The sequence below is a fragment of the Mercenaria mercenaria genome, unplaced genomic scaffold, assembly GCF_021730395.1.
Source record: "Mercenaria mercenaria strain notata unplaced genomic scaffold, MADL_Memer_1 contig_4875, whole genome shotgun sequence".
Taxonomy (NCBI): Eukaryota; Metazoa; Mollusca; class Bivalvia; order Venerida; family Veneridae; genus Mercenaria; species Mercenaria mercenaria.
Genome location: NW_026463138.1, coordinates 1 through 17,347, shown reverse-complemented (window position 1 = coordinate 17,347; position 17,347 = coordinate 1). Strand labels below are relative to the sequence as shown.

Sequence of the window (17,347 nt, the reverse complement as noted above, 5' to 3'; positions counted from 1 at the left end):
GAATATTTTCACTTAGGAGCTTGAAGAATACGGGCCCAGATTACAAAATTATTACCGACTACCTTTGCTCATGAGATATCTAATCAACAAAATACGTTTGCGGTGGTAAGTGAACTTAAATGCATACATAAATATTTCTGTGTCCGCGTGATATATGGACTTGCCTATAAATGTAGATATGTTTTAAAATTTAATCGCACTGTTACACTACAGTTAATCAATAATGACAGTATCTCTAAAACGTAAGTCCACGAGTAATACCAGAGCGTAGTCGAATTATGTACATGTTCTTATGCTTTAAGAATAAACAGGTAAATTATTTAGATCGTTCAAAAATCATGTTAGTGATTGTAAAATAAAAAGTAATTTGTTCTGAAAGACAAAAAAGGACCCCTAAGGCATTATCTGTATCCAAAAGTACAAAATCAAGACAGTCAGGACAAATTTGACGGATCAGTATCTTCATTTAAGCTCTTATCTACATTGCACATGTTTTCAAGTGTACTTCAGAACATAAGACCTAATGTAAAAGGATAACACTGAATTGCTATCATTGCATCAATTTAACTGTTAATGTCAAAAATTTGCCAGTAAAACCAAAATGTGTAAATTAGGTAATACTATAATTATATGATGCCACTTTTATATAACGGACTAACTAAATGTAGGCATAGTAAACGTTCATATAATGAAGATGCATTTCTTCCGTAACCTCAGAATGAAGACTCTGATAAGCTGTCGCAACAGAACGTCAAACATGAAGTTGGGGATATGACTGGCACAACGCAACAGGGAGGCTCCGATCATCAAGGATCCTCACAAACAACTGAAATTACTAATGGCCAAAAAACAAATTTTTCAACAACTGAATGTTCTAATGAGAAATTTAAACAACAAAGTATATTCGAAATGGTAAGTGAATTCAAAAGCATCCACAAATATTTTCTATGCCTGCAAGAGTTATTGACTTGTATAAAATGATACAGAAGAATGTAGACATGTAAAAAGTTAAAATCGCACTGTTACATTACAGTTAGCGTTGCATTAGCAAGATCAATATTACAGTTTCCCTAAAAATCAGTCAGCGTAAAATACAAAAGTACACTGTCTTAATGTGTTAGCTGTACTTAAAAACCTTAAAAAAATCGGTATGTGAAGTACTTCAAATTGATCGTTCAAAAGCAATGCTAGTGATTCTAAAATCAAATTATTTGTTCGGTATGCAAAAGTACGAAGTTCAAGACAAACCAGACATATCAGACAAGTTAGTCCATTATTTTTTCCTCTTTTCTGCACGTCAAATGACGACGAATGAACTTCAAAACATAATACTGAAAGAAAGTCATACTCGCACCAATTTAACACTTTACAAGTTTGCTTGAAAATCCAAATTTCAAAACGTGCAGGTGATATGTTGCTTACGTTTATGTTCAAAGACTAGCAACATTAAGGCATGCACGTACCCACAATGCATTTTCTGTAACAGCCACAGAATGAAGACCCTGATCAACTGTCTAAAGAGAACATAAAAGATAAAGTTGCCGACACGACAGAAATAATACAACATGGAAGCTCTGATTATCAAGGACCCTCACAAACAATGGCAATTACTTATGGAACAATTACTAATGGCAAAAGTTTATCAACGACTGGTTTTGCTGATGAGAAATCTAATCAACAAAGTACGTTTGGAGCGGTAAGTGAACTTAAACGCATATTTAAATATATCTCTTGTGTCCGCAAGATATATGGACTTGCATAAGAATAGAACACATAAATGAATATATTTTAAATAATATTATCTGTTTCATTCTAGTAAATGTTGCATTTGGGATAAAAATATTACAGATTCACTAGAATATCTGTTCACGTGTAATGCAAAAAAAAAACAACATGTGTATGGTTTTAAGCTTTACAAATTGACACGTGATCTAATTTGATAGGTTCACAATATTGTTAGTAATTTTAAAATCAAGACCATCTGTTCGGTAACACAATATAGCTAACAAAGAAAACTAATTGTTTTATCAGTGTAAAAGGTCCTTGATACCCGAACATATAAGAGAGAATAGTCTCTCTTATTCTTTTCTTGTTAGCTTTTTTCTTGAAGGCAAATGACGATTAATTACTTTGCGTACACAAAAGTTGATACTCAAAAATGACGCGTCAGGAAATTGCATTATTTTTTATAGTTTTCAGAGAATGAAGACAATGGTCATTTGTCAAAAGAGAACGTCAACAATAGCATTGCTGAAACAAAAGGTATAATGCAACAGGGAAAATACGATTATCAGAGAACCATACAAACAGATGAGAGTACTAATGACCAGAGTGTAGGTTTTTCAACGGCAGACTTTGGTCATGGTAAAGCTAGTCAGCAGGTTACATTCGGAAAGGAAGTAAGTAAAACATAATGCACATAATAATATTTGTTGTGTCCTCAAGATATATTGACTTACATCTAACCCGTATACATGTGTGGAAATTTCATAAACGACATAATCTCGCCGTTACGTTGTAGTAAGCAGAGCAACTGGAAAACCAATATTACACGTTTCACTTACGTCTCAGTCAAAGTGTTATACGAAAAACGCAGTCTGAATACTTCGTTTTTTACCTTTTCAAGCTTTATAAATCGACAAGTAAATTAAATTGATCCTTCTCAAGTTATGTTAGTAACACATGTATCTCTTTGGATGATCCATACGCTTTAGTGGAATGTGAAAGGACAACTGTCAGGAAACCGTGGATATATAAGACAGGTTACTATTGTGTTGTTTCTTCGTTTCTACAAGTCACATTTCCATAAATGGACTTAAATATAATAACAATATGAATATAATTTTTATAATACCTTATGTTTAAAGATGTCACAGTGCAAATGGATTTGAAATTTCACGGTCAACCCATTCGCGGAATGTTTGATATAAATTTCTGAAGATTTCAGGTTAGAACAGTAGTAAATCACAATGAAGTGACATCATCAAATAGAAAAGGTGAAAAGTGACACGTCACCCAACATAATCAAAAAGAAGAAGTTGCAGGTTCTGTCTGATTGACCCTGTTCATGAACGGTATTAAAATGCATACTACCATCACGCCTTTGGACACAAAGATTGAGTAGAATTCACACCCATTAAGCGGATTTATTGTTAATAAAGACTTTCTACCCCGTCCGTCTTTCTTGATTCGCATTGACATGTCGACGAAGTGACTCGACGCACGACAATGCGCCGAAACCAAAACCCGCGTTATTAATGTCAACATATCTTGTCGACGACCGTCTTATCGTGTTGCACTGTCAGCGATGTGTCGGCTGATCTTTCGTTTTGTGCATCGTAAAGTGTGCCGTGCGTCGACCTAGAAAAAAAGTAGACGGTCGATACTTGACAATGCGACGGAAACACGCGACATGAGCTAAACGGGACTCAGTACTTCAATGTAACCTTTCAGTCATAATAGGACAGTCACTGTATTTCTTCTACCGCGATTTTTGTCTTGATAATAGCACTTTGTTATTCTATTAATCCATCCAATGCCTGTGGTCCGGACATGGTCAGTCCGAGGCTGATGAAAGAAAGCTCTTCCGTCTTACCTGCACCACTCGCTGCATTCTTTAATTAACTTATTACCAAATCGTACCTTGCTCAGTCTGGAGTTAGCACATGTTACTCCAATTTACGAAAAGTCTAATTTATCCGACCTTCAAAACTAACGTCTAATATTTTTTCTTAGTTGTGTTGGGGAGCTTATGGAACGATATATACACATACATTTTTTTGATGTTCTTACACAAAATAAAATACTTCGGAGTTATCATGATTCACGATTTGTACGTTCTGACTTCACAAATAATCAGCTTGAGTTAACATTTGCAAGGCTATGGATGTCGGTAAAGTAGTAAGGATCGTATTTTGCGACATGCTTTTGAGCGAGTATGTCATGATGGTGTTCTTTTTTAAAGTCGTTCACAATTGGTTGCTTTAATACCTTACTTCAGAGGTTCAAATCGTATCTCACTCTTCGAAAGCAAAGAGTGGTATTTGCCAATTCGTCGTCTAATTTGTCATCCATTAATGCTGGTGTCGCTCAAGGCTCTATCGTCGGATCTGCTCAATTTCTTGCCTAAATAAACGGCATTATTCTTGATTTTCTTTCAAATGTGAGACTGTTTGCCGACAACACTAGTATGTACATTATTGTCGATGATCCTGCTACGTCGTGAGCAACCTTAAACCAATATATCGAAACAGTTCTGAAATGGCCTAAGACTGGTAGCTTTTAATCCTGCCAAAACTGAGACACTCACCTTCTCTAGAAAAACGACGAAACCTGTATACCCTGACCTGAATTTTGATCATGATTTGTTACTTCCTGTACGTACGCATAACCATCTAGGTCAAACATTGTCAGAAGACTGCAAGTGGAATGCACACATCACAAACACAATTAATAAAGCCTGGCAACGGCTTGCTGAATTATAGTCGGTAGCGGAACCTGTTTCGTATAAAAACACTTAGAATGAGTTTATTTTGGTCTGAAGTTCTATAACGTTAAACATACACAGATGATGTTTTGCAATTCTTGATAAATTATCTTGTTGCAGAAAGCTCAATCGGAAGGAACAAAACAAAAATTTGCTTCATTTGATACAAAACAGCCCGACAGAATCGTTCAAAAGGAGCAGGAAAAATCACCAGTACTCGTCCGTGCAGCTAGAAAGGTTTTGCAATTTTATCTTTCAGTAGGAGACTCACATCAAAAGCATTCTGAGATTAATATTTGTAACGGACATTCAAATATAAAAGAAGACACATACTGTTATCTGATTTATTCTTATGAACTTCTTGATAGATATTTACTAAAGCCGTGGTAAAGAGCATCTACTTAATGGATCTTTTGCTCATTTGTTTAAACGGTATTTCCGAGCTGCTCTTATGGACCGCAGTAGAACACATTTAGTTGACAATGTTATCAAACAGAGACGTGTCCGTCAAACTTAGTCAAGGGCACACATACCTGATCAAGTAGTTCTGAGTGACTCTGGGATGGTAACATCAACCTTAAATGACGTCTCATAAACCGCTTGCTAAATTGCCTTTAAACCTGATCAGAGGTAGCCATTCATACATCTTTCCAATTGAATTTTGTTCAACTCATTCTACCTGACTACAATTCTTTCCTGCCATTAAAGTTTAAGGAAATTATTCTTATAACACGTAACATTGAATTACTTAATGACACGTCCATTTTACAGATAGAGGAGCAACTCCAATTTAAACATGTCGGCGCACTTCAACTTTGTTTACTTTTTGGTAGTATCACTATTCAGCTTTCAGAAAGAAGGAGGCATGTTTTATGCTGTCTAAAAATTGCAGTGAAATGTCCGCTACACTCATAGACATTTATAATCGGACACCTATAATTTTCAATATTTCTTTAAGAATACCCTGAAAATAAAGAACACCATCAACTTATTCAATATCTTAATTACAAAATGGCCAGTTTCACTTCGTTAAAACATTTGAGATTTGGAAACATCAACAGTTTGAATAACAACACTCACACTTTTCAAAGTCAGACTTTCAAAAAATATCTCGTGTGTCCGCTGTTTGCATTAATACCTGCCTGAAAACGGCTACGCATCGAAATGATATATATCTGAATATATAGCTCAAATGTTCTAATGAAATGAAACTGGCAATACTTTTATTAAGATATTGAATAAACTGATTGTATACAATGCATACTTTATTGTTTTATTTTCAGCGTATTCTTAAAGAAATACATGTAAGTCATAGGTGACCGACTATAAATGTCTATGAGTGTAGAGATAACTAATTTCCGAAATCAGACCTTTAACATGCACATAAAATCATAAATCAATGTCGGTGATCTAGGGTTAAATTAAATTGCATGGTATTCAAATTTAAATATCGAGACAATTACTAAACTGTGATGCTCAAATGATAAGTTAACGATATACATCATACGTCGATCATTTGTAAATTGACCGCGTACCATTTGTGTCGGCAGTTTGGACAACAGATACGTTACAACACCTATTCACTTCAAATACTCTGGTGTGTAATGTATGTTCCAGAACGACTTTTGACAGTTTTAATGTGTAATGATATGATTATCAAAAAATATTTATTTATTAACGAAATAAACATATTGAAGAAAATGTTTTTAACAGATACGTTACTAATCGTTTCATTCAGCATACTTTTATATTGCATTTATTTTGAAATGTTACCGAACAGTGTAGTAGAACACGTGTTTAACTTTTAGTCCAGATTTCATATAATTTTCTTGAGAAAACGTATTAAAAACAGATACGTTACAAAAAACTTATAAGTTTTACGAATGTGCTATAATGTGTAAAAATGTTTGAACTGTTGGAATAATCATCACCTTAACTTAAAGTGTTAGAAAAAAAGTTGATGACGGTTTTATCATTGGTATCTGAAGTAAATAAGACTTCATAAATATTGAATAAAACAGATACGTTACAATTTCTATGTTTTATGTTAGATGTTCATATTTAAGGGTTTTTTTTTCTTTTTCTATACAAAACATAAACATATTGTGATATATTTCTTTATTTTCAAATAGAATCATAGCAAAATATATGAAATATAAAGCAAATGTCACGCCAAATAATCAATTTAATAATGCGACGGATACGTTTATACGAAATGGGTAGACAATTTTCACCAAAAAGTCTTATTTTCATATATATATATATACAAACCAACAGTTATTTTGCTTATATAGTATGTTTCCCTCATCAATGTTAGTACGTTAATCTACATTATGATATAGTTCTTTTTTCATAATCCAATATGAAGTGCGTTTTACGACAACTGATATTTGTGTCAATTACGTTATTTTTCCATACAGTTTTATTTATTTTATCAAAATAAATATATATATTTTTTCATTTCTTATTAAACTATAAAGAGTATTTAGTCTGAACAGGTAAATAACGGACATATATTGATGTGTTATATTCAAATTTTTTTTTTGAATGTAAATTTGCAGTGTAACGTATCCGTCGCTGATTTACAGCTATCTTCACATTATCAACGAAATAAAGAAATTTTGTCGATAGTTAACTAAAATATTTATTGGTGTACACCAAAGTCATGAAACTACTAAATAAATACAAATCTGATTATATTTGGGAACATCAGATGTGGATACATTTTTGCTGTCAAAGTTTCTCCTCTATGTGTAGAATGGACTCACAGATAGATAACGGTATGCTTCGATGGAATTCTCTAAAATGTGTTGAAATGGTTCTTAGGCACTGAGGACACTCTTTTGATATTTGATTAAAACATTTGAAGGTTTCTTGATTGAAAATCCCAGCCAGATTTCAGTAAATTTTTGCAGGATCGGTACGAACGCTATAAGCTCATATACGAGAATTTTTAAAGATTCTTTATCGTTTAAGTAAAAGCTCGATAGTCCCATTAGTTTTATGTTTAAACCGATAAAGCAACAACCAAAAAGAGGTTATATATAATTGTTACCTAATAAGGAGATTATACTGTCAGAGCCATAAAGGGAGGTAATAAAATGGTATCAGTAATACTTTCTACTAGAATAATCAACTATTCAGAAAAATGCGAAATATATGTGTGTGTGTTCGGGTTTAATGTCTTTTTCAAATGACGAAGTCTACTTGAAGCAGTGAGCGCAATGCCTAACTTTATAGTGCTGCCTCACTGGAATATCACGCCGTAGACACGTGACATGATACCCCACCCAGTCGCATTATATTGACACCGGGCTGACTAGTCCTAGCACTACCCACTTAATGCTGAGCGCCAAGCAAAGAAGCTGCTAGTACCATTTTTACGTCTTTAGTATGACGCGGCCGGGGATCGAACCTACGACCTTCCGCACGCGAAATATGTGAAAGAACAATTCCTAAAATATAGGAAATAACAAAATAATATATTTTAGGTCTGTAACAAAAGTTGGAACGAACCATAATGACACTTTTAATTAGATGTATGATAAATTGCAAAGAAATTTGGAGAAGTAACAAGTTGTCACCTTTAAAAATGACTGTGTTGATATGCAATGGAAAAAGAAAATGAATGTTTTTTGATGATATTAGGCACGATTTCTTAGAAGAAAACTATTTTAAGAAAAATAAGGATGCCAACTTGTGAAGTCGGGTCAGATATCTAGTTCAATTATAGCCTTTATTTGTTTTTTAGCTACTCGCCATTACTAAACACATTACTTTTCAGATTCGTCGTGTAACAAAAATAAGAAATATATCCCAATTATTTTACCAAACTGTATATATTGCAAAAAAATATGGACTAACGAATATTGTTTCATCTATTGCTTAAAAAACATTGATCTTCCGTACATCTGATATTTAGATAATGAAGAATTAGTTTAATGAAATAGCTTACATTATTTACAAATACGATATTTTGGAGCATACATTTAAAGGGAAAGGGATGCCTGATTATAAGTTTATTTGATATGAAAGGCATCCTTAAGCCTTTCATAACGCTGAAATATTTTCAAATCGGACCACTATTTAGAAAGATGTGACAGTTTGAAGTTTAAGAAAATGTCTAATTGTGGAGGCAGTCATTGTAGTGTGTTTATGACGTCATTTACACACTGCTGGATTCTTTATTTAGCAAATAACATTTTAAATAGACTAATTTTGTATGTTTCTTGATTGCAAGCTGTGAAACATGTTCATTTCGTTCATTTTATTTGGAAAGGTGTAGCGGGATTTATTTACAGAAATAAGTAAATGTAGTATGTACCAAAAACTAAATAAATCAGCTATTTTTGTTTCCTGCTGGCATGGAAACAAAGTGGTCGCCATTTTGAGCAGATGCTTAAATGCTCATAACTTCTCATTTTTAAGCTGTTTTAAAAGTTATTTCACTTATTTAAATGATTTGAAGGTTCCTAGCCAACAAAATTAACGTAAACACAACATTGCCTTTACCTTTAATACCTTTAATTATTTGTACTAGGCATAGAACAATTAAAGTGTAAGTTTACCGTTCAATTTTCAAACTGTTTTAGTGAAAATAACAAATTCTTTGTTATTATATTTGTTTTTTTGTTTGTTTGTTTTTTAGATTCCGGCCATCTTTACCGATGGTAATGTTACTGATGTAAGTGATTTTAACTTGTTTTGTTTTCAGAATGTTTTCTGTGTCCGAAAAACTCTCAAAACACCATTTATAATAAATCTTGTTTTTCATAATATATAATTCATGGTGTTTATTGTTACCCAGTGGTACCTGTACATTAACCCGATGCTAAGTGCGAAAAGTCAAGCACAATTAATCTATTTCTCATGGTACAAAACTTCAGAGTCATTTGTAAACCTCCCGACAAAAATGTCATTAAATCATCAGTCTGTGGACCTGATTCGAGTCCCTGTCAGACTGTATCCCCACTAGTGACATTTAACTTTTAAGGTATTTTCAGTTGTTGATACAGTTTAACTCCCTTATGATTATGATAATAAAGACACCTGTTAGCAGGAATAACATTATGCCATATTAATGACTACATCTACATCTACATGATTCTTCCAACAATCATTCACGATTATGACTGGAAGGCGCTTGTCTGGGCAGTGTTAAAAATGAGAAAACTCATTAGGTGCAAAGAATAAAAATTACTACAGGTGCTAAGTTAAGACGATAGTGAAGGAAGTTACTGCAGATGTACAGTAGCCAGCGGCTAAGCAAATGTGTTGAGGCTGGGGCTGGACTGTACATATTGAGGAAGGCCATTCCATAGTCTGATTGTACGGGGGAAGAAGGAGTTCATGTGGTATTGAGTACGGGACTGTGGAATTAGGTAGTTCAGGTTTCTGGTCGGAGTAAGATGGTTATGGTCGACGCATACATGATTCGTTCGGATTTTGTAAAAATAGATGAGAGAAGATTGTATGCGCCGTTGTTCTAAAGTTTGCCAGTTTAGGGTGTTAATCATCTGGGTTACACTGCTTGTATAATTATAATCGTTAAAGATAAACCGTGCAGCTGATCTTTGCACTTTATCGACTTTGTATGAGAGGGACTTTTGCCAGGGGTGCCAGATGGATGAGCAATGTTTGCGAGTAATTCTCAGCACCTCACACTTGTCTGGATTAATTTCCATTGACCAGTCCCGTTCCCACTTTTCAAGGGCGTACAAACCTTTTTGTAGTGTTTGGGCATCAGATGAGGACTTGACTGTAAGGTATACTATGGTATCATCTGCTAACAGTCTTGCCTTACTTCTAATAGAATCTGGTAGGTCATTAATGTAAGCCAGGAAGAGACAGGGCCCTAGGACGGATCCCTGAGGGACACCGGACAGGACAGGCAGGGTGTCAGAAGTGCAGCCGTCTACAACTACTCTTTGGGTTCGACCCTTCAGAAATGACTTTATCCACTGTGATACCAGAGGGTGGACGCCCAACTCATTAAGTTTAAATATCAGTTTATTGTGATCAACCTTGTCGAATGCTTTACTAAAATCCATTACTATTACATCTGTTTGTTGACCTTGCTCAAGGTTGTCGTAAACTTCTTGTGTAAAGCTGATCAGTTGTGATTCACAGCTATGCTTAGATCTGAAGCCATGCTGGTACTGGCTTAAGAGGTCATTAGTGTCAAAATGTGTCATGATGTTGGAGACTAGAATGTGTTCCAATAATTTGGAAGCTATGCAGGTGAGAGATATTGGCCTGTAGTTACTGGCCTTGGATTTCGGGCCTTTCTTATAAACAGGGGCGACAACTGCACTTCTCCAATCTGGCGGGACACAGCCAGTTTCCAGGGATGACCTAAATATAATTGTAAGGATGGGCGCTATCTCGTGGTGTAGCTCTTTTAGAACTCTTGGTGAGAGTTCATCTGGGCCAGAGGCTTTGTTTGGAGAGAGCCCCTGCAGGAGTTTATCAACACCCTCTTCTGTAACGGAGATCATGGGCATGTTGGGTGCTGAAGTGTTTGTAGTACCTTTTTTGCAGAGTTGCTTCAAACTGAGTGGTTGTGGTTTTGAGAAGACCGACTCAAATTGCCTATTTAGTATATTGGCCTTGGTGGCAGGGTCAGTATATGTTAGACCCTCATGCTTAAGGGGTGCTACACCACACAATTTTCTGTTTTCTTATGTTTTATGAAGGAATAGAATTTCTTATTTTTACCTGGTTGTGAATCGTCCATGAATATGACTGATTCTAGGTAAGACCAGTACGAGTTCCTTAGCTGTTTTTGGATGCTATATTTAAGGGATTTGAAGGTGTTACTTTTGCATGGGGATTGGTTGGATTTCCTCAATTTGGTGTACATTTTATCACGCTTGCGGATTTGCCTAAGGATCTTGGGAGTTAACCATGGGAGGTCGCAGCGTGTCTTAGTAGTTTTTGTTGGAATGTGTAGAGAACTAAGTGGATTTAGTTCATCTTTGAACAGATTCCAATCTGAGGCGGGGTCAGAGTGGTCAGAATCAGCGAATTTCTTTCCAAACTCCGATAGGTCCCTTTTGAAATCATCCCAATTTGCTATGTTAAAGCATTTTATTGACCTTTTGGGCTGGAGGGGACGGCCTATCTTTATGTTGATTTCATGGAAGACAATATCGTGGTCAGATTTACCTAGACTAGGGATTGTTTTAGTACATTGAACTAGGGAAGGGAAGTTAGTGAGGAACAGGTCCAGAATATTCTCATTTCTGGTTGGGATCTTGACCATTTGCTGTAGATTAAAGGAATTTATCCTATCAATGAAGTCCTCATACATTTCCTTGAATCTGCATTTGGACTTGGGGGCCTCAGATGACCAATCTATATCAGGTAGATTGAAGTCATTTAAAACAATCTACATCTAGACAGAATGGCAAAGAATGGTTTGCGCAATAGAAATGGAGTTCCGGGAAAATGTCGAAAATAATTGTACGAAGATGTAAGAAATGTAGTGTGTTTCCTTAATATAATCGTTGAATGAATGGTCGATACATATTTCAAAAGTTTTATTCGGTATTTTACTCCATACACTTTGCACAGTACTTGTAGTAATATGGGACATATAGGAGCTTTATTAGGTAATAATTTTACGTTTAATATGTTAAAAGACTAGCAACATTAAGGCATGCACGTACCCACAATGCATTTTCTGTAACAGCCACAGAATGAAGACCCTGATCAGCTGTCTAAAGAGAACATAAAAGATAAAGTTGCCGACACGACAGAAATAATGCAACACGGAAGCTCTGATTATCAAGGACCCTCACAAACAATGACAATTACTAATGACAACATTACTAATGGCCAAAGGTTATCATCGACTGGCTTTTCTGATGAGAAATCTAATCAACAAAGTACGTTTGGAGTGGTAAGTGAACTTAAACGCATACTTAAATATTTCTCTTGTGTCCGCAAGATATATGGACTTGCATAAGAATAGAACACATAAATGAAGATATTTTAAATAATATTATCTGTTTCATTATAGTAAATGTTGCATTTGCGATTAAAATATTACAGATTCACTAGAATATCAGTTCACGTGTAATGCGAAAAAAACAATATGTGTATGGTTTTAAGCTTTACAAATTGACACGTGATCTAATTTGATAGTTTCACAATATTGTTAGTGATTTTAAAATCAAGACCATCGGTAACACAATACAGTTAACAAAGAAAACTAATTGTTTTATCAGTGTAAAAAGTCCTTGATACCCGAACGTATAAGAGAAAATAGTCTCTCTTTTTCTTTTCTTTTTAGCTTTTTTCTTGAAGGCAAATGACGATTAATAACCTTGCGTACACAAAAGCTGATCTTGCATTATTTTCTATAGCTTTCACAGAATGAAGATAATGGTCATTTGTCAAAAAAGAACGTCAACAATAGCATTGCTGAAACAAAAGGTATAATGCAGCAGGGAAAATACCTTTATCAGAGAACCATACAAACAGATGAGCGTACTAACGACCGGAGTGTAGGTTTTTCAACGGCAGACTTTGGTCATGGTAAATCTAGTCAGCAGGTTACATTCGGAAAGGAAGTAAGTAAAACATAATGCACATAATAATATTTGTTGTGTCCTCAAGATATATTGACTTACATCTAACCCGTATACATGTGTGGAGATTTCATAAACGACATAATCTCGCCGTTACGTTGTAGTAAGCAGAGCAATTGGAAAACGTCTCAGTCAAAGTGTTATACGAAAAACGCAGTCTGAATACTTTGTTTTTACGTTTTCAAGCTTTATAAATCGACAAGTAAATTAAATTGATCCTTCTCAAGTTATGTTAGTAACGCATGTATCTCTTTGGATGATCCATACGCTTAAGTGGAATGTGAAAGAACAACTGTCAGAAAACCGTGGATATGTAAGACAGGTTACTATTGTGTTGTTTCTTCGTTTCTACAAGTCACATTTCCATAAATGGACTTAAATATAATAACAATATGAATATAATTTTTATAATATCGTATGTTTAAAGATGTCATAGTGCAAATCGTGGGGTGAATGCGACACAGTGCTAAGTGACATTTTTTGAAAAAAATCACTTTTTTTCATATATCAAGTGTTGACCTTGCCCATGTCCTGTAAAAATATCAAGATTATAGCAAGTCATTAAATGAATTTATAACAAAATGGTCAAAAAGTGCTAAGTGAAAATGATATACCATTTGAATGCGACACAGTGCTAAGTGCCTTACGTCACTTGGCGCTTTTTCGCACCGAACTATATCAAGTTTGCACTCAGTATATGTACCAAGTGACAAATATTGTTCAATAATTGTGCCATTTAGTTGGTTTCTTTTTAAATATGATATCATTATCAGTATCTGGTATAAAGGATTTTTTATTTGACAAACAGTTGATTTTATTTCTTCTTTTTTTTCACTTGGTACTTTTCACAGTAAACATGTGGCTGTAAACAAAGTATTGTTTACTGTGTAAAAGTGCTAAGTGACAGAATGCATTTAAAGTTCTTCAGATGAAATTGTCTGATTTTTTTTTTCATTTCAAACATTTGTCTCAAGATTTTTTTATCTAAATGAGGGTAGGGAAAAGTATACATTAGTGAAATATAATTATTTGAACTCAAAAGGTATTTCTATATGTACAACTGCACTAGTTCTGACTAACGTGTTGTAAATCTTGCCTCTTGGGTCAGGTGTACAAGTGAAACACCCCCTGATCCAAGCAGTATACTCGGTTGCAACAGCTTAGGGAGAATCTGATCCCACGATGCCTGCCAAATACAATGACCTTATTCTTATTTCAGCAGCATGTCATGTGTTTTATATGCTGCTACCACACAAAACAAAAAGTACTTAACTACATTGTAATATATGAATACTAAGAACAATCGTGTAATTTAGCATGTTTAGCACACAACTAATATGCGGAAACTGACAAATCATCATATTTTATTTTCCTTTTGTAAATTAATTATTTATATTATATACAAATGAGTTCTGCAATAAACCCTACAAAAGTACCATTTATTCATAAAATACGGGTGTATTTCGGTTATGATAATTTCCCGCACGGTTATCGTTTTGAGTGAAGTATTTTATTTTACTTTCATATGTTAATTATTTATGATATATATGATTGAATTATATCAAAAATCCTTCAAAAATACCTCTAATTAAAAAGATACAGGTGTATTCCTGTTATGGAAAGTGTATTCCGGTTTTTAGGTGGATTCCGGTTTAATGTGTGACCGATCAGCAAGTTATGACTGTTTGTACAGTTGTACAGTTCTTGTTTAATGTGAATCACAGTATACAATTGTACAGTAGCATTTTCATAGTATATGATTGAATCATAAGAACATAGGAATAAGTTCATCTTGGCCTGGAATTTAGATTGATCGCTCATCTTTTTGTCATTTCACAGTTAAGTTAAACCTTGTCAGGTGTCTTTTGAAATTTCTTAACCACATTTTCTGTATGTCTCCAGTAACAGTGAATGAATGCATATATCGGAGCTTCTGGTGATTACTGCTCTGGATAACAAAAACATAGGTTTTTTAGGAAAATCTGTGTACTTTTTAAGTATTCATAAATTTACTCGTATATTGTTATGAGTTTTTAGATTACAAACAGTACCGTATAATACAACTTTTACATCAGTAGTGTTCAATGACATTTAACACAGCCATTACAGTAACTGCTATAATGATGAAACTGAAATGACTGCATGGCCATGGCTTTCAGCAAATTATTAGGAACACATGTATCTTATCTTATTGTTGGTTAACTGCCGTGTATAATTATAGTGATATCTGGAGAATTTCATAGAACATGTAATGAAATCTTTGGAATCAAAGTTTAATGATCTTGAAAAGGTTCAGTGTCACCTAAAGTGACTGTTGATTAATGCCAGCATGTCACAGAGAATATGATTGACAATTCCACACTGAAAATAAAGCTATATCTCTGGAAACTGTTTCATATTTGTAACCAAATAAAAACTCAAAATCATTAATATATCTTGAAGAAACATCTAAACCTAATATTAAAGTGGAATCTATGTTATACAATGACAGTCTGATTTGTAGTGTATGTTATTAGTATGCATGACCTGCACTGCACAGAAATGGCAATGTGGCGTAGATTGACATTAACTCCTTATGTGTAAGTCACACTACACCGTATAGCGTTAGCGGACGCCAAATGTATATAAAAACTGTGACAGAAAGTTATCCGGTGACGAAAGGCATTCTCCTCTTCTGCTCGATGCTCTCGCGATCGGTGTATTGGGCGCATAAAACACACAATAACCGCAAGATTTACGCATATATACAGGACGAACAAAGTTCAATTAACGGATATCACCGTACTAGTAACAGACTTGTACCGTGTAAAACAAAAGCGCAACGCATGAGAAACTGACAAAACGTTCTTGTCAGTTATCGTCCGTTGAACATACGTTACATCCGTTGCATCATCCGGTAGTGGTCCGGCCGTGAATCAGGTCCACCGGACAAGAACGAATGTGAACCTGACAAGAACGGATGCGAACCGGTTAAGTTCAGAATAGGGAACGCACGAGTAACGAACAAAACGCATATCAGCGCATTGCTACTGTACATCTAACGGACAACTTTGTCCGGTGGTGTACGTTCTAAATTTTGAACATGCTCAAAACCTTCCACTGGATGGAACGAATTTCGCAGAACAAGGAGTGCAGGTGCCGCATGAGAAACGGAAAAGATACGCATGCGAATGGACACAAACGGATTGAAAATTTTGTTATACGTTAAACGTCCGTTAACGCTATACGGTGTAGTGTAACTGAGACTTAAACTCTTATAATAGATTATTTAGTCAGGTTAAGTTATTTAATTATACTGTTTTGAGAGGCTAGATCTTGAAACAAGCTTTCCAACTTATATTTATATTTCTCAATAATTAAAGTATTCAAGCTTCATTGGGCAAAAAATAAATTGAAACACTGTTTTCTGTACCCAACATTAATCTAAGTAATAGGAAAATGCATGGTGATTTAAACTTTATTTATTGTACAGGAAAAAAACATTTTGCTATTGAAAGAGAACTGCTTTACTGAATCAAAGCATTATACTGAACAATACCAGCTGTCCAACATTTGTAAATATTTCTAGAAATATTTAATTCTAGTGATACAGTAATTAAGAAATAATTTACACCAAAGCAGTGTTTTAACATTATTTATGCATGATAGGTGGTTATACATCAGGTGTAATTCACGAGGGCGCAGCTCGAGTGAAATTATTTCGAACGATTATTACTGCCAGATTGTATAAATAATTTTGCTATAGAAAATTTCCTTTCTAATATGTCTTTGTCGTAAAATTTAGATAAATATTATGGAACTGTTTCCTCGTGTATGCATGGCGTGTCATCATGCTCCTTTGTTTATACACACCAGACTGGAAATGGTAATACGTCTTGCGGAAGAGTTCAGTTTGGGCGAAAATGATGGCAAATTATTCTGTAAAGCGAATATACCAGATTAGTTTGTGCGTAAATTAATCTAGACAGTTGTGCAGTGTTACATTTCGTTTTAAAAATGCTATTAGGTAAAATACTGAATCAAATTTGAAAGCACTACATGGTGCTAAATATCATGTTGACATGATGTTAACATAATAACGTTGTGATGAATAATGCATTGCTAGTCATATTAGAATGCATGAATTTTTAACTCTGAGGAAAATATCATGTCTGAAATACAGTTTTTATAATTCTCTTAAAACTGATACACTAACTAAGCCAAAGAATATAATTTATAAAGATACATTGTGATTGGCTAGCCATTTTTGTTCAGTGTAATTGTGAGT

The 17,347-nt window shown here is 34.5% G+C and overlaps 1 protein-coding gene across 1 annotated transcript; it reads left to right on the top strand.

Annotated features, from left to right (window-relative positions):
* Positions 1-720: 720 nt before the first annotated feature.
* Positions 721-13,062, top strand: LOC123538163 (uncharacterized; the record flags this gene model as incomplete). The annotated part of the gene is given in 7 exon segments (XM_053535503.1): positions 721-912; positions 1,487-1,696; positions 2,193-2,399; positions 4,607-4,723; positions 9,135-9,170; positions 12,180-12,389; positions 12,856-13,062. Coding segments are annotated over 7 exon segments (1,128 nt in total), but the record flags the coding sequence as incomplete, so codon positions are not given.
* Between the last annotated feature and the right edge of the window lie 4,285 nt (positions 13,063-17,347).